Source organism: Diabrotica virgifera, chromosome 7, assembly GCF_917563875.1.
Source record: "Diabrotica virgifera virgifera chromosome 7, PGI_DIABVI_V3a".
Taxonomy (NCBI): domain Eukaryota; kingdom Metazoa; phylum Arthropoda; class Insecta; order Coleoptera; family Chrysomelidae; genus Diabrotica; species Diabrotica virgifera.
The window spans coordinates 181,639,261-181,662,757 of record NC_065449.1 but is presented as its reverse complement, the minus strand read 5'-3'; the positions used below and the strand labels follow the sequence as shown (position 1 = coordinate 181,662,757).

The 23,497-nt window shown below is 34.0% G+C and overlaps 2 protein-coding genes across 5 annotated transcripts in view; both read right to left on the bottom strand.

The window, feature by feature from the left end:
• LOC114327765 (phosphatase and actin regulator 3) overlaps positions 1-12,796 on the bottom strand; it is a 1,198,052-nt gene extending 1,185,256 nt beyond the window's left edge. For 3 of the 4 annotated variants that reach the window (XM_050655618.1, XM_050655619.1, XM_050655622.1), the window contains exon 1: positions 12,635-12,796. In XM_050655618.1, the coding sequence (XP_050511575.1) occupies positions 12,635-12,740 (106 nt within the window). In that variant the 5' untranslated portion in view covers positions 12,741-12,796. The remainder of the gene's footprint in view (positions 1-12,634) is intronic. The other variant, XM_050655620.1, reaches the window with a different exon arrangement.
• On the bottom strand, positions 10,175-12,620 carry LOC126887801 (uncharacterized). Its single transcript, XM_050655633.1, has one exon. It carries the CDS (start codon positions 12,200-12,202, stop codon positions 11,549-11,551), a length of 654 nt encoding a protein of 217 aa, XP_050511590.1. The 5' UTR covers positions 12,203-12,620; the 3' UTR covers positions 10,175-11,548.
• Positions 12,797-23,497: the final 10,701 nt, after the last annotated feature.

The following is a 23,497-nucleotide window of genomic DNA, read 5'->3' as shown; positions in this document are numbered from 1 at the left end:
GTTCCTTTTGACATCTCGTGCTCTGTACTCCCAAAGATAACAAATCCGCTTCCTCAAATTTCTATTTCGGCGAGCAAACTAAACATACCCTCAGAGATACCATTAGGTGATCCGATGTTCCATGTAACATCCCCAATTGGTATCCTGCTCGGTGCAGACCTGTATAACGATATCATTCAACCTGAAATAATTCGTTTGGGAAAAGGTCTTCCCGTTCTTCAACGCACTCTACTCGGGTACACGATATCAGGGTCAGTTCCAGACTTTGCTCTTAAGTCGAAAAATACTAAAAAGGCTTTGGAATTTTATTCAAACTCTCTCGTTACTTGTTGTTCTCATAACACTCCTTCCGCCGTAAATGAGCCGGTAGTGTCCAACGAGGAACTATCCGATCATTTACAAAAATTCTGGGAGCTGGAAGAAGCCGCTCCTCAGAACACCGATCTCATTAATGATCACCCCGCTGAAATTAATTTTGTAAAACATGTTAATGTTCTCCCCAATGGACGATATGAGTCCACACTCAATCTCAAACTCCCTATCGAAGATATAGACATGGGAAATTCGTTTCTCTCGGCAAAAAGACGTTTTCTCAGTCTCGAGAAACGTTTTCAACTCAACCCTGATTTATTGGAAAAATATCAGGACATTATATCGGAATATCTCAATAACGGACAAATAATTCAAGTGCCGTTAAAAATGCTAAATGACTCAGGTAAACCTAATTACTTTCTCCCTCACTTTCCCGTTTTCAAATCCAACTCTACTACTTCCACTCGTATAGTTTTCGATCCAAACAATAAATCGTCTACGGGAATCTCCCTCAGTGACGTCATAGACAAAGGTTATGTCGTCCAACATGAACTTTTTGACATTCTCGCTAAGTTTCGTCAGTTTAAATTCGCACTAGTAGGCGACATCAAGGCTATGTTCCTACAAATCGCCATTTGTCCCACTGAAACATTTCTGTTAAATTTTCTCTTTAGGGACAATATTCAGCAGCCTTTACGGTGCTATCAATTTCAAAGATTACCCTTCGGGCTCCCAAGTAGCCCATTTATCGCTCAAAGAGTTATCAAGCACATCGCTGACAACAACAAACATACCCACGAACTTGCTACTAGTGTTCTGCAAGAATCTATCTATATGGATGACCTGATCAGCGGTGCTGACAGTCTTCATGAATTAAGTTGTCTTTTCGAACAATTAACTTCTTTGCTAGAAACCCATGGTTTCCTCCTCCACAAGTGGAACTGCAGTTCTTCAGAATTTCTGTCTCAACACAATTTAAATCCCGTCTCTGAAGTCAGTCTTAACTTCACGGGATCTGATAAAGTCTTAGGCATATTCTGGGATTCAGAACGCGACCACTTTTCATTTAAAACTCCTATCTTCAAATTGGCTAATGTTGTTACTAAACGTACTATTCTCTCCTACATTGCTACTTTGTATGACCCGCTAGGATGGTTATCCCCTGTCCTTGTGAACGCTAAGCTCTTGATACAGGAAATATGGTCCCAGAAATTGGACTGGGATCAACCCATTGACTCACCCATCATTATGAAAAATTGGCAAAACCTCTTATCGACATTCAAAACTATAGAAGAGGTCAAGGTACCTCGATGCTTACTTTTACAAAAGAAAGTTGTTGATGTTCAATTAATTATTTTCACCGACGCATCGGAAAAAATATACAGCACTTGTGTGTATCTCAAAGCGACATACTCAGACTTTTCTGTATCGTCGCGGCTTATCGCTTCTAAAAACAAAATTTCTCCGCTAAAAAATAAACTCACCATCCCCAAATTGGAACTTTGTGGAATAGTGTTGGGAGTCACTCTGGCTCATAGACTTTTTCACATCTTCAAGAAAAATTTGAGTATATCTTCATCTCATCTCTTTGCTGACTCTACAATTGCCTTGTCTTGGATACTTTCTAAAAAACACATTTGGAACATTTTTGTACAAAACAGAATTCAAAAGGTCAATTCCTTGTTGGAAACTTTTCCTTGTGATTTCCATTTCGTCAGAAGTCACGAAAACATCGCTGACCCCGCTTCCAGAGGGATAAATGTCTTTGATAATCCCCAGACCACCGAAGACTGGTTATGCGGACCTAGCTTTATTAGAGACAATCCCATCGATTTTTCTCTTCATCAAATTCCTCATTTTCAGGATGATCTTCCTGAATTAAGGAAGTTAGTTGTCTCAAACATAGCAACAAATCACGAACTCAACGACACCTTTGAAAATCTATTCGCTAAATCTTCTTCTTTTCGTAAAATTCAAAGAATTGTCGCTTATCTTTTTAGATTCATCAGTAATATTAAAAAGAAAATAAATAACTCTCCACGAGATACGGATATATTGACGCCACCCGAAATGGAGATCGCTGATCACGCGATCATCAGGTATATCCAAAGTATCTACTTTAAAAAAGAGATTCTTGAATTGAAAAATGCTAAACTCGTGACCAATAAAGCCATTCGTAAACTCAACCCCTTCCTACAACATAATGATGGGCTGATTCGTGTGGGAGGACGTCTCCGACACGCCCCCATATCGTATAATCAAAAACACCCCATTCTACTTCCTTCTAAATGTCGAGTTGTAGAACTAATCTTGACTCAAGCTCATCATAAGTTATTACATTCAGGCGCGCAAACAGTACTTTCGTATGTCAAAATGAAGTACTGGCCAATTGACGGATTAAGACAGATTAAACGCTTAATTCGTAAGTGTGTAAACTGTTTCCGATTCATGACACCCAATTCTGTTCAACAGATGGCAGATATGCATCCCGATCGTGTACTCCCCACTAGACCCTTCCAAGTCGTCTCAGTGGACTATGGGGGGTTCTTCTTAATTAAGTCCTCACATTTGAGGAAGGCACCGCTTTACAAAGCATACGTAGCCTATTTCATTTGCATGAGCACTAAATGTGTTCATATCGAACTCGTCACAGGATTAAGCGCAGAAGCCTATATTCTTACTCTGAAAAGGTTTATTGCCAGAAGATCCACGCCCAGTATTATTTGGAGCGACAATGCCACAAATTTCCATGGGGCAAAAAATGAAATGCGCGAATTCTATGATTTTTTCTTAAATCAAAATAATTCGGAACAGATTAAGGAATTCTGTACTCAAAACTCCATAACTTTCAAGATGGGTGTTCCCCGCAACCCCCATCAATTCGGCCTCCATGAGGTAGGAATAAAGAGTGTGAAGTATCACCTCTATCGAATTATAGGAAATTCCCACTTCACCTTTGAAGTGTTTAACACAGTATTATGCCAAATCGAGGCTATTCTAAATTCGAGACCCATCACTAGGATGTCGTCTGACGCCAATGACTTCGCTTTCCTATCTCCAGCTCACTTCTTAGTTCAAAGAAGTTTAACCGCGCCCCCTGAACCAAGTGTTTCAGAGATACCTGAAAATAGGTTGAATCTTTTTCAGCGTATTAGTAAAATTCAACAGCAATTTTGGAAATTGTGGAAAAAAGACTATCTTTGCCTCCTGCAGCAAAGAAATAAATGGACCGACCCTACTGACCCTGTCAAGATCGGGGATTTGGTTCTGTTGAAGGAGGATGGTACTCCTCCACTCTTATGGCCAACTGCCAGGGTAATAGATGTATTGCCTGGTAAGGATGGTCTAGTTCGTACTGTCAAGATTCACACTACTCACGGTGATTTTCTTCGTGGTATTACGAAAATCGCTGTGATTCCCCTGGAAGATTAAAATCTATCCCTAGGGGGAAAACTTATCGTTTTCCTCCATTTTATCGTTGTTACCCCTTGTGTATATAAACTCTAATTTCTTCAAACATTTCTTATCGTTGTGCACATCTTTGCCAATCCTCTCTCTTCGAGGTGATATAGGCCATCTCTCTCGCCTGTCGCCCCCGGCAATATGTACAATAAATATATTATACACGGCTCACTAAAATAATTAGTTACGCCCCTGTACTACTGATTACTTAAAATTCAAGTAGTATTTATGTAACCTTTCTGGAAACTCCAGGTTATTGTTGAGACTCGCATTTGAACCCCTCGCCGGGGCAGATCGTCAAAAGCTTCCTAACGAGAATCATCTCTAATCTATCGACGCTCCCGCTATTCGTAAAAAGGCCGCATTTTACCGGCTTTTTTTGCTATCGTTTTATACCGCTCAGATAATTCAATCTGCTCAGTATTATCGACGATGATTTATTTAGCGTATTAGTGAGTGCCTTACAAATGAACCAAATGGATTATGGAATTCAATCAGAGCTCTGATGTGACACGTCATCAAGGAATAAAACTGTAAGTACTCTACATGTATGTGAACATAACTTATTAGTCGTGATACTGTATGCATTTTGAACCATATACCTCTCGTAGCAAATATTCTTTGTGCCATTTATGCAGATAATACTTTAAATTACATATGAAAAATCGTTATCTACTCTTAACCAGCTTACCTATGGGAATATACTCTATAACCGTACAATAAGTATAGGTTACTATTGTTAAGGATACTTTACGTATTGCCTAAACAGATGCTATCCATACACTAAAACAAGTGATAGAGAAAACATACGAGTACGACGGAGAAGCTAAACAGGCTTATGACAAACTAAGTAGAAGAAAAATGATCCAAGACTTACAAGAGAGCAAAATACCAAATAAAATTATAAGAATGATAGAAATGACAATGCGAGATTCCCAAGCAACAATGGATACCGGAAGAGAGAGAACAGAAATATTAAAAATAAAAAATGGAGTAAGACAAGGAGATGCGCTCTCAACGGTACTAATTATTCTATCATTAGACAAGATAATAAAAAAGTTGTCAAACGCAGGAACTATAAACAAAAATGCAGTACAAATAATTGGATATGCGGACGATATAACCATAGTAGCAACAGATAAAATAGACAATTTTCTAAGAAATAGAAAACGAATCCAAACTGAGAGGACTGGAGATAAATGAAAATAAAACAAAATAGATGAATGTAAGTAAGAAAAAGAAGACACAACTGACAGAAATGACAATAGACGCACACAGCTTCGAAGAGGTTGAAACGTTCAAATATTTGGGAGTATTAGTCAACAGAAGAAATGAAAGTGTAGATATGAAAAGAAGAATTCAAGCAGGAAACAAAGCATTCTACAGAAATAAAAAAATTTTTAAAGATAAGAAGATAAGCCGAAATACAAAAATGAAAATCTACAAAACGACCATAAGACCAATAGTCCTATATGCTTTGGAGACATTCACATTAACAGCAAGAGAAGAAGAGCAGCTGAAAGTTTTTGAGAGAAAAATTATGAGAAAAATTCTGGGACCAAAGAGGGAAAACGAAGAGGAGGCAAGACAATGGATGAACAACCACGAAATACAATAATGGATGGGCCAAGAGGACATAGAGCAATAAAAGCACAGAGAATTAGATGGTATGGACACATAATGAGAAAAGAGAAGAACAATCCGTTAAGAGTTATAACCAAATGGATACCACCAGGTACAAGAACCAGAGGCAGGCCTAAACTCAGATGGAGACAACAAGTGGAAAAGACTTAAGAAGTATGGAAATTAGAAATATAGGAAGGAAAATCAAAGAGAGAGAAGAATGGAGAAAGGTAGTAAAAACAGCGAAGTCACACCAGCAACTGTAAAACCAAACTCAGAATGGGATGATCCCCCACAAAAAAGATCTTCAAGTGAAAACAGCTTCAGCTTCCTCGGGAGCATATAGCTTGTATATTATATATATAACAATACTATTAATTAATTTTTTGTATGGAAAAACAATTATTTTGAATAGTTTCTTGACATTGACATAACAGGGATGAAAGTCACATCTGAGAACGGACCGGATTAGCCCATAAGCATAGCAATTAGGTACCTACCCATGTATCTAGTAATGTGGCGCTTACTGTATTTACATACATACTTGTGTACTTACTATCAAAAAATAATAGAAAAAATACATCTCATAAGTTTAAACGAACTCGTAGTTCAATCTTTGATGTATTCTCCACAAATTCAAGAAATTGACAAGGTTCGAAGGTTCTCGTTGCTCAAGTAGAATATTGGCAGTTTCCTCAGCTACCTGATTAGTTATTCATTTGATTTCTACCAATATTTTCTTACTTTGGACTCTGATCTTCATGAGTCACTTTGAAATCTTCAAGTGTCTGTGAAAAATATCTGCTTTCTTAGCACACATTGGCCCAGAGATTGTTATATCCCCAGATATTTTCTGCAGAAAGCACTTGGTTGCAAAGTATCATCGAGTTAATAAAGTCGATTCTTTAATTTATTTCCTTGCACATATACTTTTAAAGAGTCAGACTGAATGAAATTTTGTATTGTTTGCTTGCCAATTTCATAGACTCCTAATAATGATACACTTTCACGGTTCCAATTCTGTTTAAAATCTCTAATGTTTATTATACTGTGAATAGAGTTTCGGCCGGACGATTTATTTTAGCGATATTTCGATAAAACCTCAAAAATGCAATTTGAGTAATGGAAAATCATAGCATGAATAATCCGCAGCCTAGATAATCCGCACACGGATAATCGGGATGCTACTGTATAAGGCAAGTCAGTACATATAACGTTCACTAATCGAAAAGATACGTGCCCAACCGTCTCAATAAATAATCAAGTACTACAACAAAAGGATGACGTAAAATACCTAGGTATGCACTTGGACTGCAGATTAACATGGAAGAAACACATATTCACGAAAAGAAAACAGTTGGGTCTGAAACTCGATAAAATGTACTGGCTGATAGGAAAAAGGTCACAACTGAGTTTGTACAATAAAATTTTAGTATACAAGGCAGTGATTAAGCCAATATGGAGCTATGGTATCCAACTGTGGGGATCTGCGTCGAGATCCAATATCGACATCCTGGAGAGATTCCAATCGAAAACCTTGCGCATTATCACAAATGCACCGTGGTACATGCCCAATGAACACATCAATCGTGATCTCCAAATGAAGACTGTCAAAGAAGAAATTGCCAGTTACGCCCAAAAATACGACATCCGACTACAAAACCACCCCAACAGGCTAGCGAAGAACCTAATGAGACCCCAGGCAAACAGAAGGCTAAAGCGCCACACTCCAAGCGATCTACGAACAAGATTTTAAATTTTAAATTTTCAAAAATATTTTATTTATTATAGAGTTTTATTTATAGGGTTTTATTTATTAGTCACAAATAATTTTGTTAAGTACTAAAATTATGATTTTATAGGTTATTGTCACTGGACAGTCTCCTGCAAGTCTCTTTTAATTGTTAAACAATTTACTTATTGTAATCATTATTACAGATTGTAAATAAATGGGATGTTAAGAAAAAAAAACTGTATAAGTCTTAACTCGTTACATTCGCACACAACATTTTAATAGGTGAAAGAGCCAAACATTAAAAACTAGTTGGAAGAATGTGTTTGATGGCCAAGATGGAAAGAAAATAAAATATCAGATGAAGTTATGGACCTCAAAAATGTGGATGGAAGTGAAGATAGAAGACAAAACAACACTGCCAAAAATGAAGTTATCAGAGGTAAGATTGCCTCTAGAAGATCTAATAACATTTCGCACCTCCACTCAAATAGTGTCACCACTCAAAAAAAAAAAACGGTTTTATTGCACCAACAGTTTAATAAAACTACAAACTCTATCTCAAAAAGTGTTAAGTTTATGGTCCAAGTATTTATCGTTAGATGACATTAGGGTCATTATATGATTAACCAAAATCAACGGTGCACCAAACATAACCAATGTCACATATCGACTTGTGCAATGTATTTCTCCATCTAAGATGTACCTATATAAAGCGTTGTTTGTCAAGTTAAGACAGTGTATGGGATTACTTTATTTAAAACAATCTTCATATGTGCTCAAGAAAAGTGACACATTTATCATTTGTTTATCTTTCTTTTTACAGCATTTTTTGTTTAATGTTCTTACTTGAATTTAAAGTTATTTTATTAAAAAGTATAAATCTATTAACCAGATAATAATAATGATATTATATTCTGTACTCAGGTGCACAGAATCACAAATATTAACGAAAGATCCCTAGAAGAAAAGAAAGTCTGTTCAACTGTATTCCTTGATGCTGCACAGGCTTTTGATAAAGTCTGGCATGAAGGTTTAACATACAAACTAAAATGTTTTTTACCTATACAGTACTCAAAACTTTTACAATCATACATAAAAGAACGACATTTTAGAATTAAGCAAGAAGACTGTTTTTCAGACTTAAAAGAAATTAGACCAGGTGTTCCACAAGGCAGTGTGTTGGGTCCGGTCCTATACCTACTATACACGTGTGATATACCTGTACTGGAAGACAACACAATTGCCACCTTTGCTGATGATACAGCTATTCAAGCAGTAGGGACGACAAGTGAAGAGGTGACCAACAAGGTCCAAATAGCAGTTAACCAAATCCATAAATGGACACAAAAATGGAGAATCAGGCTGAATGAAGCTAAATCTGTCCATGTTAATTTCACCAACAAAAAAATAGAATATATACCAGTTATAATCAACAATATCCAAGTACCATATGCAGATACTGCTAAGTATTTGGGTATAACATTAGATGCAAACTACGCTGGAAGGTGCACATTAAGAAAAAAAGGGAAGAACTAAATATAAGATATAAAAAAATGTATTGGCTAATTGGAAGAAACTCCACACTGTCGATGCATAATACGTTACTAATTTACAAACAAATATTGAGACCTGTATGGACTTATGGATGCCCACTATGGGGGTGTACTAGATCAAGTAATATAACAATAATACAAAGATTCCAGAACAAAATACTAAGAAATATTGTAGATGCTCCTTGGTATATTACAAACAGTGATCTCCATAAGGACCTAGGAATGGAAACTGTGGATATAATCATCAAGAAAATGGCAGGAAGTCACGAGCAACGACTTCATATGCAAGAAAATATTGAGGCAATCCAGCTCCTCAATACCACTGGGCAAGTTAGAAGACTGAAGAGGACAAAGCCTTATGAACTAGTTTAAGTGATAGGTGATAGTGAAAATCAGAGCATAGTGCTTGTGCGCGTTAGTGTGTATGCTAGAATAGTGCACTATCTTGTTAGGTTAGATAAGAGACGCTATGGGGTAAGCTCTTAATTTTAAGAAACAGTAATAATTTAGGTTAGATTAAAATTGCTCATTGGTCAAGTATGACCAGATTGTAATTGTAATAATCATCATCGTAGTGATGATTATGGGAAAAAATATTCTGTACTGCAAGAGCCACATAGATAAATAATATTTCGTAAATTTTTCGTTATTTTATCTGTATAGTGTCACAACTCAAAGAAAAATAATATTTTTAGCAGAATTAATACACTATTTTGTAGAGCTTCAAAAACCTTTGTTGCTGACTAAAATAGTTACAGTCGACTCCCGTTAATTCAAACCTGCGATAATTCGAACCTCTCTACAATTCAATCAAAGTGATCACGAGTTCCCTACAAAATCTCTTTATATTTCAAACTAAATCAATACATTTTTATGCACTTGGTAATTCGAACAAAAAAAATCATTGCTATATAACAAAATGATGCGTTAATTCGAACTCATCGGCGTCCAACACTCGACAATTCAAAGTTGCAGAGAGAAAGAGGCGCAAACATTGTAGTAAGTACAGTTTTCAAACTTGTATCAATGTGCCTTTGTTTTTGTTATGATTAATTTGACTATTTGACAAACAATTCTCACGAATTGGTTTGTTTAGTTATTAGTTACTGTTACTATTCCGTTGGTATACAGATTAAAATTTTGTTAGTCGTGAGCCCCAAAAAGTATAAATGTTTGACGATTGCTGAAGATGAGTACGATACATCAGAACCTTTGGCAGAAGCTTCAGTTAAGGAAGTAAGATCCTTATTCGATACCTTACAAATCTTCTGTCTACAAAACGAAAGTGATGAAAAAGCATTTCAGGCACTTTTTCTCTTAAAAGCAGCAATAATGTGCTTTGAAGCAAACCAGTATACCTAATACATGTCTTTCGAAAGATTGATTAATTCACATTATGAATACATACATGTATGTATAATAACGTACCTCTAAACTTTTGTCATTGTTATAGAATAGCATTAATAAATAATAATTGATTAACACTTAATAATTCGAAGTTTTATTTATTTTCTCTCACAAATTTCGAACCATTTGATATTTCAAACACTCAATAATTCGTAATATTTTAAAAGTCCCTCGAGTTTCGAATTAACGATAGTCGACTGTATTATACTAATTTTAACAGTTTTTATATACAAATTTTAAACATTGTTTTCTCCATACTTTGCTTTTTTTGAATTATGACACTGTTTGAGCGGAGGTGGGATTTATTGATTATCTGTCAGATAAGGAAGTTCAACATGATTATAAGCATTTTCATAATTTTAGACAGTTGATTATAAACAACAAAACAAAACAAAAGTTGATTCAGTTCCACTTCATGATGAATATCAATCAAAATGTGAATTAAAATGAATTGTTACATATAATTTTGTTTGTGTTTTGTATTTTTTATTTATATCTCAATACAGTAATACATTGATTCACAAACCATACATACTCATAGACGTTTCACGTAAATTGTCAAGGTCAAGACAGCAAATTAGTTACCATTCCAATCAAGAGATGTCGCTGTCAGTCAATTCTCTTGTCAGATTTAACAACTGACAGTTGACAATTAAATTAATTTTTATTTACTTTTTATTTTACAGTTTGTGGCTTAATTATTTTATTATAGTGGTGTTACGTTTTTAATTAGATTTAATCACAATTTTAATCAAGTGTATTAACCTCCTCTCCATTTTTATGAGTAGAATTTTTAGTTTACATTGATCATCCCGTGTTGTGTTTCTCCACATTAAAAAAAAACAATATAATAGATCCTGAAACAGTTTATTCCAATAGGCAAGTGTGTCATCAACATTTCGGACCTATATATTTTTGGAAGTTTGTAAAAGATTATAAGGTATTTATCTAACTAAACAATCATCCTACAAGATTCTTTCAAAAATTTTCATTTAAGTCGATACACATCAGTGCTTTCACGTGACACATAGCAGTAGTGTTTAGCATTTTAAAAACAAATTGGAATATTTGAAGTTTTCAGTAAAATATGGAATAAAACATTGAACTGTCTTTCTGTTGTTTTAATTTCCTGCGAAATTTCATCAAAAATCCCGCAAAATTTATAATTTGAAATGCTCACATAACTAAAATTTGTCATTTTAGTTCCCATTCCAATCAAGAGATGGCGTTAATTCGATCCGAAAGATTAACATGGTCGTGAAACGTCTATAAGTATGTATGGTTTGTGCATTGATTGATACTTACACATTTTGAAAAAAAGTTTTTTGATTTATTTTAAACCTATTTTTATATAACAGACTTTCGGCTTTAACAGACACCCCATCCCCCAATTAGCCCATTATATCAAGGTTTTACTGTATTTAATAACAAGAGGCATCCATTTTTGTAAGATGTTCTACGTGTAATTTATTGAAAATTGAATATTGAAAGCTATTTGAAAATTTTGGAAGTCAAATTTTCTCAAATATTTTTTAAGAAGTAAGATCAGTTCAAATGGCATAGCCTCCATACATTTGTCAAAACGTAAATGGCTTCTTAGAATTGTTTGATATACCGGATAGCAGATAGTTGATTTGATTTTAAAGGATAAACCTTTTAAATTCTGAAAATTCAATCTCCTGGCATTTACATTAGAACTAGAAAAGTATGATAAACTATCCACTAACATTGTAAACACTGAATTTTCTATTTTTGTAATATAACAATTGACTATTAAATCGTCTAATGAGGGACAACACACTATATTACACTGATTTTGTTCGTAACCTTTCAAATAGAACCAAAGAGTATAAATTCCATGTTCCTTCCAATTTTGAGGTAGCTCCTTGGAATATTCGAGTAATTGCTTCAAATTAAAACCTTGGTTTGGACTGCTGTCTTTGCAATGATTGGGCACAAATCCATATTCCAACATCAGAATGTATATTACACCAACCAGAATGTCATTTCTAGAAGGTTCTGTTACACATTGCTCTAAAGAAGTAATAATGTTTTTAACTGATTGAGGTAATGCCTCAACTTCAAAATCTTCTACCAATATTGGATCCATTGTAAAAATTTACGACTGCCTGTTGATTCTGCAGTGCATTACACAGTTTTTGTGGTGCAAGTGAGTAATGACATGCAACAATTTTTAGATACACCAAATGTAACAGTTCACCACTTTCCAATGTTTGTATTATTATTCACCAATTCTCAATACTTAACAAAGTTGTTGTGACTCATATAAAAAACATTTCTAACCTCAAAATTTGACAACTTTGTTCTTTCCTATCATTCTAGAGTAAACTTCAAAGAATCTTTCCAAAATCTGGAACAATTTGATAACATGTCAGAATCGGCACATGCTCACAACACTTAGCCCAATCAGAAAAGTTTGTAATTAGTTTAAAAGTTTTGAATTATCGCGTTTAACATTTGCACACAGCTGCAAATCTAGCGGGTTTGAAAGGAAATATGGATGTATTTAAATCTTGCTTACCATTTAGCACTTTATTGTCTTTGCTTGAGTTTGTATTTTGCGCGGTATTTGTTTCTAAGTTCGAATTTACGGTATTTATAACTACACTTGCACTACACTCGGCCATCTTTCACTTAAACTTCCGTAGTTCCGTATTTGGCAACAGTTCGGCTATTTTGAATCTAGTTGTCAGTGTCTTAAGGCAGGGGTCAGCACGTACTTGATCTTATTAAAGAAATCTTCCAAGATTCTTAAGAGGATTGGCACGAAGTGAAAAGATAGATATTGTACTTCAAAACCGCGTATTGTAATACCGGTTATAGGAATATTCCGGTTTACGTTTAAGGACAGAATATCCAAGTTATAGGAATACTTTTGCTTGTGCTTGGTACGAAGGCTATTCCAATAAGCGGATTCCACTGTATTATTTTATTTTTATTGACATCGACCATAACATTGATTTATATTGTACCTATGTATAGTCGGTTTTTTGGTAAAATTGACAAAAAAAAATAATTACTAAATAGTTAATAATTACTTAATAGTTAGTAATTTTGCCAAAATTGGCAAAAAAATACCTACTAAAATCACTAAGTAGTCAGTTGTGTCTGAGTTTAGCGAACCGACTATACTAACTACTGCAACGTACCTATTTCTTTTGGTACTTATCTAAGTTTGTATCAAATAGGTATTTATTTTGGGATCAACCATGCACAATTATTAAATACCTATGCAGATATTTGATGTTTCCGCTTATAAAACATTTGTGTAGAAGCAAATGTCTGCAATGGAGAGTTACGGTGACACAGAAGTATTAGGCTAGGCTTAAATGTGAAATAGGTACCTACCTACTTAAAAAGAGATACATAGAAATCACATTCGTTGCGTCAAGCCTTCCAAGACACTCCAACTCTACTCCACCATTTTAAATACCTACATGTTGTAACGAAAACCTGAAATCCAGGTTTGTTCTAGCAAACATTTATTTATTTATTTATTTATTATTTATACATATGACCTGGCCTCTAGTGACTAATCCAGGTCGTTTTTTCCTGATGGGATTACAGATATTTTTTTTTATATTTTTACATTTTTTACTCAACTATTAAATATATTTTTACAATTAACAATTTGCCATAATCTATTAATTACGTTTAACAAACAAATTTAAATAAACAATTTAAAATATTTTTGGTACTATCAACTCCCTTCTAAGTTATAAAGACAGTCCCTCTATTTTCAGAAGAGAGTTGGTAGTTTTTTTTTTAATTTCATGAATTAATATTGAATTATTATTTTTATTTATTTATTTATATTGAATTATTATTATTATAATTGTAAATATCTATTTTTGAATTTATATTTTATTTTATTTATTTTAACTTTATCTTACTCAACTTCATCAGGGTTGGATTATTGGTTGTCTTCTTCTATTATTATAGATTTCTTGTTGTTTTTTAGATATTATTTGTGTGAGATTGTTTAATATTTCAAAATATTCTTCATTTTGTAATATATCTCTTATTTCAATTCTTTCTAATCTTCTTCTCATTTCTCTATGTTCTTCATTTTCTATAGTATTTTCACAATGTAATACTATATGTTCTGGTGTACCTAGTTCTCCACATTCACAATATGCATCATCTTTTAAGTTAAATCTTTCCAAATATGTTGGGTACGGTCCATGTCCTGTTAAAAAGTGTATTAAACCTTGTTTTGGATTAAAATAATTTGGAATGTTTTCTAATATTGGTATAAAATTGTATAAACGTCTAGATTTTGTTGAATTTTCCCATTCATTTTGTCTTTTTCTATTTATTATTTCTTTTAATTCTCTTTTATTTCTTATATCTAATCCTATTATTTGTATTATTTTTTCATATTTTTCTTTTTTTAGCCAATAATTACATGCTCTTTTTTTGTGTTTCTAAATGCATTGGCATTACTCCAGTTAAAACTGTGAGTGCCTGTGTTGCAGTTGTTCCAAATGCTCCCGTCATTCTTACAAGAAATCCTCTCTGAGCTCTATTTAATTTTTCTGCATTTTTTTTATTTATTAATCTATGTGCCCATACACTTGAACCGTTGAACCAATTGATGCAAGTATTGTACTTAGGTATATTCTCATCTGTAGGAACGAAATTCTATATTCGTTCTGTGCTAGACTAGCAATGCTATGCATGATCTTTGTTGCCTTTTCACAGACACAATTCATGTGTTTTGTAAATAATTTTTGTTCGTCTATTATAATACCTAAATATCTTGTTTCCATTTTTCTTTTTATTGTTTTCCATCTAATTTTTATAATTGGATCTCTTTCTAAATTTCCTTTTATTAAACTATATGTTGTTTTTGAATCTGATATTGTTAATTTTACTTTATTCGTCCAATCATTTACTCTTATTAATACTTCATTTGATTTATTTTCTAATTCTCTTCTTGAGTTTGCATCTATGATCAACAACAAATCATCTGCATATGCTGTGCTTCCAAGCACTTCAGGATCTATAGTCAATTGTTCCAACAGTTCCTCTAGCATTACATCCCAGAACATAGGTCCAGAAACTGATCCTTGTGGACATTCTTTTGTGATATGTTTTGTCTTTTTTCCTGTTGGACAGCTTAGGCTTGCATATCGGTCTTGACAGTAGTTTCTGAGACTTCCGTACAGATTCTTTGGACATCTCATTCTTCGAAGTCTTTCAAAGAATGACGGCCACCAAAGATTGTCAAAAGCCCCAGACACGTCTATAAAGATCATTAAAACATACTTTTTTATGCTTTCGTTTACTATTTCAAATACTTTATTTATTGCATCTTCTGTTGATCTACCTTTCCTAAAACCATACTGACCAGGATGTAATCCAATTTCTGTTCTTATTTGATTTAATTTTTTACATAGTAATTTTTCTTGTAATTTTCCCATTGCATTCAATAAACATACCGGTCTATATGATTTCGGTAAGGCAGGATCTTTATCTTCCCCTTTATGTATTATTATAACTTCTGCTTGTTTAAAATTATTAGGAAACCTTCTTTGTCTAAGACATTCATTATATAATGATGTTAGTACTGGAATTATTTGTTCCGACAATGCTTGAAGTATTTCAACATGAATATTATCCGGTCCAGGTGCCTTCTTTCTTTTCATTTCTCTCATACTTTCATATACTTCTTCTTCTGTGAATTCCTCTATTTCTCTTTCTTCTTCTATTTGGTATTCTTGTATCATTTCTTCTCTTATATTTCTTTGTTCTAATGTTTCTCCTTCTAATTTATCTGGAGGTAATAATACATTAAGTAATGTTTCGGCCGATTCTTCCCAACTTTCTGTAAATGTTCCATCTTCTTTTTTTAAAGTAGAAAGCATTGTCGGACATCTAATTTTTTTAGAAACTATTTTATATGGTATTCCCCACATATCTAATTCTAAGTGTCTTGATACGAAGGTTTCCCAACTTTTAGCTTTTGCTATTTTTATTTCTTGTTTATATTCTTGTTTTAGTCTTCTATACTCACCTAGAAGGATTTGCCTCTCAAGATAGATACCACATTCAAACAGTCAAACTAGTCAGAAACCGTCAGCAAACAGTTGGTCAGTGAGAGAACATAATACAGTCACCAGTGCTATCCCCTCTACTCGCGCTGGTCCACTATTCGCTGATGGTTTCAAACCGTTTGAAACTGATGCTAGAACAAACAGGTTTTGTTGAAACTGATGCTAGAACAAACAGAACAAACCTGTTTGTTCTAGCATCAGTTTCAAACGGTTTGAAACCATCAGCGAATAGTGGACCAGCGCGAGTAGAGGGGATAGCACTGGTGACTGTACATTATGTTCTCTCACTGACCAACTGTTTGCTGACGGTTTCTGACTAGTTTGACTGTTTGCTAGAACAAATATTTTTCTAAATTCAAGGTATGGAACATCTATGTTTGTTGCCTGACTGAGTAAAATGGCCGAGGATCTGAATGCGACAGCTAGCTGACTTCTTCCTGTCTATTGGTTTATTGATAGTCGATAGGCGTTGAGCGTAATTATTGAATACAGCTAGACCTTTTGATCGTCTCAAAAACACAACATGGAAATAAAAGGATAATGATAGAGCAAACCCAAATAGAAAAAGTAGAGACATACAAATATCTGGGAACCTGGGTTGATGACAAACAATGACCAAAGCAAAGAAATTAAAGTCCGAGTTGAAACTGCAACGCAAGCATTTATAAAAATGAAGACAATGCTTACAAACAAAGACCTTCAGTTGCCTCTCAGACTGAGTGTTCTAAGATGCTACATATTTTCTATATTACTAGGACGGAATGGAAGCTTGGACATTGAAAAGACAACACATAAGAAAAATAGAAGAGTTTGAAATATTGTGGTGTTACAGAAGAATATTGAAAATTCAGTGGGTTCAAAGAATTACCAATGTTGAAGTGCTACGATGTTTAAGTAAGGAGTTAGAAATTATGAACAATATAAAAACAAGAGACCTGGAATATTTGGGTCACATAACCAGAGAAGAAAAATATGAGTTGCTGAGAATTATTATGCAAGGAAGGATTCGACGAAGAAGACGCATCTCCTGGCTGAGAAACCTTACAAGAATGGTTTAACTGTAGTTCATGGCGAATGGATTTAGTGTCCGCAGTCATATAAACCCAAATAAACAACAAGCAAACTGTAGTTCATTACAACTATTCAGAGCAGCAGCCAACAAAATGACCATAGCCATTACGATATCCAACCTCCGATAGGAGATGGAAATTTAAGGTCTTTTCTCACTGCAAAGGGTGATGATGACTAATCATTTGTGCACAAAAGTGTTCTAAAAGATGAGGAGATGAAAGATCTGTAAGTCACCTGCATAAAACATTGGGACCAGTATGAAATCTTGCAGGCAGGACTCCTGTTTCTGGGGTGAAAGGGTTAGGTTTGAGCGAAGGTAATAGTGCATTAACTTTACGTAGTACATATAATTTCGGCACAGAGTACAATCTAATATGTAGCTTTCTATCAGACATGTATGCCTGACCAGTTTAAAATCTTAGACTTAATCCTAGAAATGTGAATACTGTGAAGATATGATATGTCTGCAGTGAATAATAAAATATGTGAGATAGCTTCAGTCGGTGCATTTATAGTGTAGTCTCAATACAAATTGCAATTCATGGATGATGTGGTGGCTTCCTAGGTCCTGTACGAGTCTCTTCAAAATCATTTCATAGATACTACCTACAGTATTTAAGAATGCCATGTGTCGTGTCAGTAAGATTCAACATTAGTTCGCAGTGTCCCTTTTTTGGGAGTCATAGCTTTTGATTTTCTTTGTGAAGAAAGGGGATCGTGAAGAGGACCCTTCATTCGATTGCGAATGCGGAGAAGAAAGATCAATGCAGCCGATTTCTGATCAAAATTGTAATTATTTGTTGATATAATGATTTTAAATCTTTGTATTTGTTCTATTTTATGTTGCTATTGCCTAGTGCCTGTTATGTAGTTTTAGTATATGGGACAGATACCTACGGTATCAAAAGGATTGAGCTCTGGTGGGACTCTTTCCGTGTTATCGAGCCCTAGGTGACTTGGTATGCGGATGTATCCAAAAATTTTCGTACACACCTGGCCCTTACGAGTAGTACAGCTTTCTGTGGTCTTATACAGATGTTCATTTAGACCCAGCTTTTATATTATATGTTTTCGGGGAGGTTTTTAGGAATGATTCCAGTAGTAGCCTTAATAATCGGTATTGTCTGGGTGCTTTGCATTCTCCATTGTCTGCGTATTTGAATTTCCAGATCTCTGTACTTGGCGATCTTTTCAGTAAATTTAGTACATAATTATTGTTGTTAGGTATCGCTACATCAATAAGTGTTATTTGTCTTGTCTTCCCTATACTGTTGTACAGAGTTGAGTTGTGGAGTCTCACAGACGCCACCTGCAAGAAAATTAAAGCTTTTGAAATGTGGCTTTATCGTCGAATCCTGAAGATATCTTATACCGACCACATTACTAATCAGGGTGTTTTGCTGAGAATGCAAAAAGAAAAAGAGCTGTTAATCAAAATAAAAACAGCCAAAATCGAATACCTCGGTCACATCATGAGGAACAGTGAAAGATATGGACTGCTGCAACTAATCTTGCAGGGAAAAGTAGAAGGAAAGCGGGGACCAGGAAGGCGAAGAATTTCCTGGCTGAAAAATCTACGTACAAGATTCAACACAGCCACTACAAATATTTTTAGAGCAGCAGTATGCAAAGTACAGATTGCCATGATGGTCGCCAACATCCGAAACGGATAGGCACTACAAGAAGAAGAAGTCTTGTCAATTTATTAACTAGTATGAGATCTGGTCTATTATGTGCCACTGCTTGGTCTGAGCACAGTGCGGTCCCAGTATAGCTTGTAGTTGCCATCCTCAAGCATACTCTCAGGGAAGTATTGATAATATGGGAGATAGTCTGTTTACAGAAATCCCAGCTTGATAGCTATCCGTTGATGAAGGATCTTTCCTACTGAGTCTTGCCGTTCCTTGTATTCAGTTGCAGCAAATGCCTGGCAGATGCCAGTTTGATGTTGGATGGTTTCGTGTGCTTGACATCCATATCGGCATTTGTCGTTTTGCACCCGAGAGTGTTTGACGATATATTTCAGGTAATTTTTGGTTGGTAAATTCCTGATCCTGAATGGCCAGTAATGAACCTTCTGTTTCGGGGAACATCTTTCCTGATGTCAATCAATAGTTCAACGCTATATTGTCGACATAGTCTTAGCTGACCTCATTGGGATGTCGCCCGTGCAGAGGTTTACTCATCCAGTTGCGCATTTTTCCGTCCTTTGTAAGGTGGTTTATGCGCAAATCTGGTTCCTTCAGTTGGATCGGTGTTGTGTCATCTACTGCGCAGATAGCGCGGTGTAAGTGGTCTCAGCCTGCATCTGAAAATAAGTTCGTAAATTAGCCATTTGTTTATCTAATTGCTCACCTATATCCATAAGTTCTCTTCCTACTAAATTCCATGGTAATGTCATTCTTTCTACTACACTTATCAAGGATGGTGTTTTTGTGTCTTTGTGAGGTGTGTATATGTATATTACTGTAATTATTATTGCGAAGGTGCTTGTGACCAAATAAATAAAAATCATATTTTATATAAGAAAGAATTTTAATTTATTCTTAAAAATATCATTTATTTTTCGTTCCTGAATTATTTTACAATAAAATTAAAAGATATTTTCAATTGTTTGTACGAATCATCTTAAACGTAATCCTTGATTTAATTCTCAAATCAATTTCCTTTCACTTTTTGTCGTTTGTCCTTTATTAAACTAGTTCCCGAGTTTTTAAATGTTAATACACCCAGTTTTAATAACACTACATACCTACCTATGTATTTACAATGTAACTGCCAATTGAAACAGCAAATATTTCTAGAAAATATATACTATTAACTTAGTAGCATTGTCTAGTAGTCTAGAGCCGGTCACTCACGGTACTGGATACTGTCGATGATATCAATTCTGATTCTGCAGGACTGCAGCAGATAGGCTAGTCTCTCTGTGGTCAAATTGTACGTTTTTGATGGATACACGGTCACACATGATCAAAATTTTTGCCAATTAGTCGAATTCAACATAATTGAACGACGCCGCCGCACAGTGTTCAAAATTGGTCAAAACGTGATCAAAACTAAATTTGTTTAAAGTGTAAAAGTTATCTCGCTGAAAACTTGGAATATTAAAAATATTGGACATTCATAATGAAACACCCTGTATAACGATATTTTTGAAGTAATTATGAACCCATAATGAAAGGATGAAAACTAAAAAAAACGACCCCTATTATATATATATATATATATATATATATATATATATATATATATATATATATATATATATATATATATATATATATACTCGTTATACGGTATACTACCTCAAAATTTGGTCGTTTTTTTAGTTTTCATCCTTTCATTATGGGGCGAATTACTTAAAAAATATCGTTATACAGGGTGTTACATTATGAATGTCCAATCGTTGAGTTGTAGATTCTAGACCTTAAAATATTAGGATTTAACCCAAATCACTTAAATAAAATGTGGCTCCTTACAAAGTTACAGGGTTTTTTATTTAAAAATTTAAAAACTATTTTTGCTCAGCGGTTTAAAACTTTTCGACGTATCCTTTTCATACTTCGCACAAAGTGTAGGTACTGTACACCCTATAAAATTATGTTAAACAAATGTTTCTGGCTATTACCAGAGGCGTACGACAGGGGACAGTAAATGGTTTACCCTTACCAAATTCTACACCACTGGCGGAAATGCCATTTTAGCGCAATTTTTCGATTCTCCAAATACTCTCTATGTAAATAACATACACTTCATTCGCAACGATAAAGTCATTAGTTTTCGAGATAATTGAAGTTAAACATGTAACGGCACAGATATTTGATTAATGTATTGTGCCGCTTAATTTTAAACTTCAAATATCTCTAAAATCAATGATTTTATCGTTAAGACTGATGAGTATATTATTCATTCATAATGATAAAATCATGTTTTCGAGATATTTGAAATTAAAAATTCAGCAGCACAATACATTAATCAAAATATCTGTGCCGTTACCTACTTTGTTTAAGTTCAAATATCTCGAAAACTAATGATTTTATCGTTAGGAGTGAGGAGTATGTTATTTACATAGAGAGTGTATTCTCTATTGAGGAATATCACTACTTCATCAAAACTAAAATCTCTTTTCGTAACTCTAACAAATAACATGTGTTTGACATACATGTAAACAATATGTACGAGTGCAATTATTAATTCAGACCAAATTCGCGCGGCACTCGATGCAAAATTATGCGCAATGTACTCAGTTGCGCACCTTTGCGCAGTTTGTCTTATATATTTTTTTATTCCTTACATTGTAATCTTTCATTTAGTGAAGGATTTAATGTGGCACAAGATAGCACAATAAACGTAATACGCTGTAAACATTAATTTTATCAAAAATTGTATAGGTTTTTAGACATCTGATTATATCAAAATCAAAATCACCTTTCCGTGAAGCTAACTATGATATTTTAATCTTTAAAGTATGTACTTTTATCTCAAATAATTACTTTTATATTAGCTATCCACATAAATGAAGTAATAATCAAAGTAAAAGGCAGCCTCTGAGGATTTAAATTTGATGTATACAATTATATTGAATTTTGTACTTTTGATCATTAATACATCTGGCCCTAACAAACATAAAAAATCAATTTTTGCTGAGAAGTTGCATCATGAGTAGTACAAACAAACCCCTTAATTTCGGCATTCTCAGATTTTTTTTGTATTTACGATCACGTTTCCTTCAATTTTGAACACTGTGCGCTGTAACTTTTATTTAGCCACTTTCTGACTTTCATAATAATAATTTTTAACCGAGTTATTAAGTCTTGAAAATGGCCGTTTTCGCGTTTTTCAAATTTTACATCGCGTATAACTCGACAACAATTAATTTTATTACAAGAGACCTTTTTAGATGACCCAAATAATCTAAAAGAAAATTGTACGAAGTAAAAAAATTAATTTTTTGAATTTGTTTAAAAGAAATTGTTTAAACAATTTTTTGACCGTGGCATCCTGTGGATTTGTTATAGGGACCTCTTTTTGAGTAAATTTGTGCAAAAAAACGAATCGGAATAGTTTAGGTACCTAACGGGGGCGACGATAAAGCCTGGTCTAACTAGAATTTAGGTAAATACTTAATTTCAAAAATGATATTTTTTACTTGTGTTTTGGAGCCTTGAAAACCGTCATCTTTTGTCCTTTTTTCAGATCTAAATTGTTTATAACTCAAAAACGATCAACAGAACAAGAAAAATTACAAAATATCTACCTTTTTTGTTTAGAATGACCCAAAACATTTGAAATAATTCTACTACGCTCGAAATTTTTTCCTATTTATAAAAAAAGTCAAGTTTTAAATATTAATTAATTATAGTCAGAACAAAATTAGATCGGACACCCCTTGTTTTGAATAAATGTTAACATACTAAATTCCATATCCAATAATTTTTATCCCTTAATAAAACAGACCGGTGTAGATTGACCTTATATCGTATTCTCTACTATTGTTCGTCCACTATAAATTTTCCCATGCGTGACGATTCATTTTCCAACAAATTAAGTCAAAACATAAGGTGAAACGTACGCCGATGTGTGTAGTATATTATACAGTATACAAAATGTATATATACATCGACGTTCGTTTCACTGTTTTAACTTAATTTGTTTGAAAATGAATCGTGACGCATGGGAAAAGTTATAGCGGACGAACAATATAGTACAATATTTTAAATTTAGTTAATTTCTTCTTTTCCTACTTTATCACAGCAACTGCTATTATCAATAAATGCTCCTGGTAATAAAAGCTGATTCATTGTTTTGCTAATTCTATTGGAAGGAATATATTTAATTTTAAAATCGGTTCATGATTACTAAATAAAATATCAATAGCTACTTTTTCTTTTGTTTAGTTTCTTGGAGCATTAACACATTTAATTTATATTATCTTTGCTTCTTATGACAACTGCTCTATCCTCCCTCTTCGAAACTGCCTGTTACACTCCAAGTTTTAAAATATGATTTTTCTTTAGTTTTCAATATATTTTCTCTTTAACCTTGCCAGTCGTTTTCCGGCAAGACAATAATTGGCTCTGGTTTAGGTCTTTTTACATTTTTGTTTTAGCTCTTGTTCCATTTCCAAATTATTCCGTCTATCGTTATGTTCCTGTAGCATACTTTAACCTCTTTCCCTTTTGGTTTCTCCTTACCTTCAATTTTTCGTAAGTATTTTTTTTATTTGGCCATATCATAATTTATGCGTACCT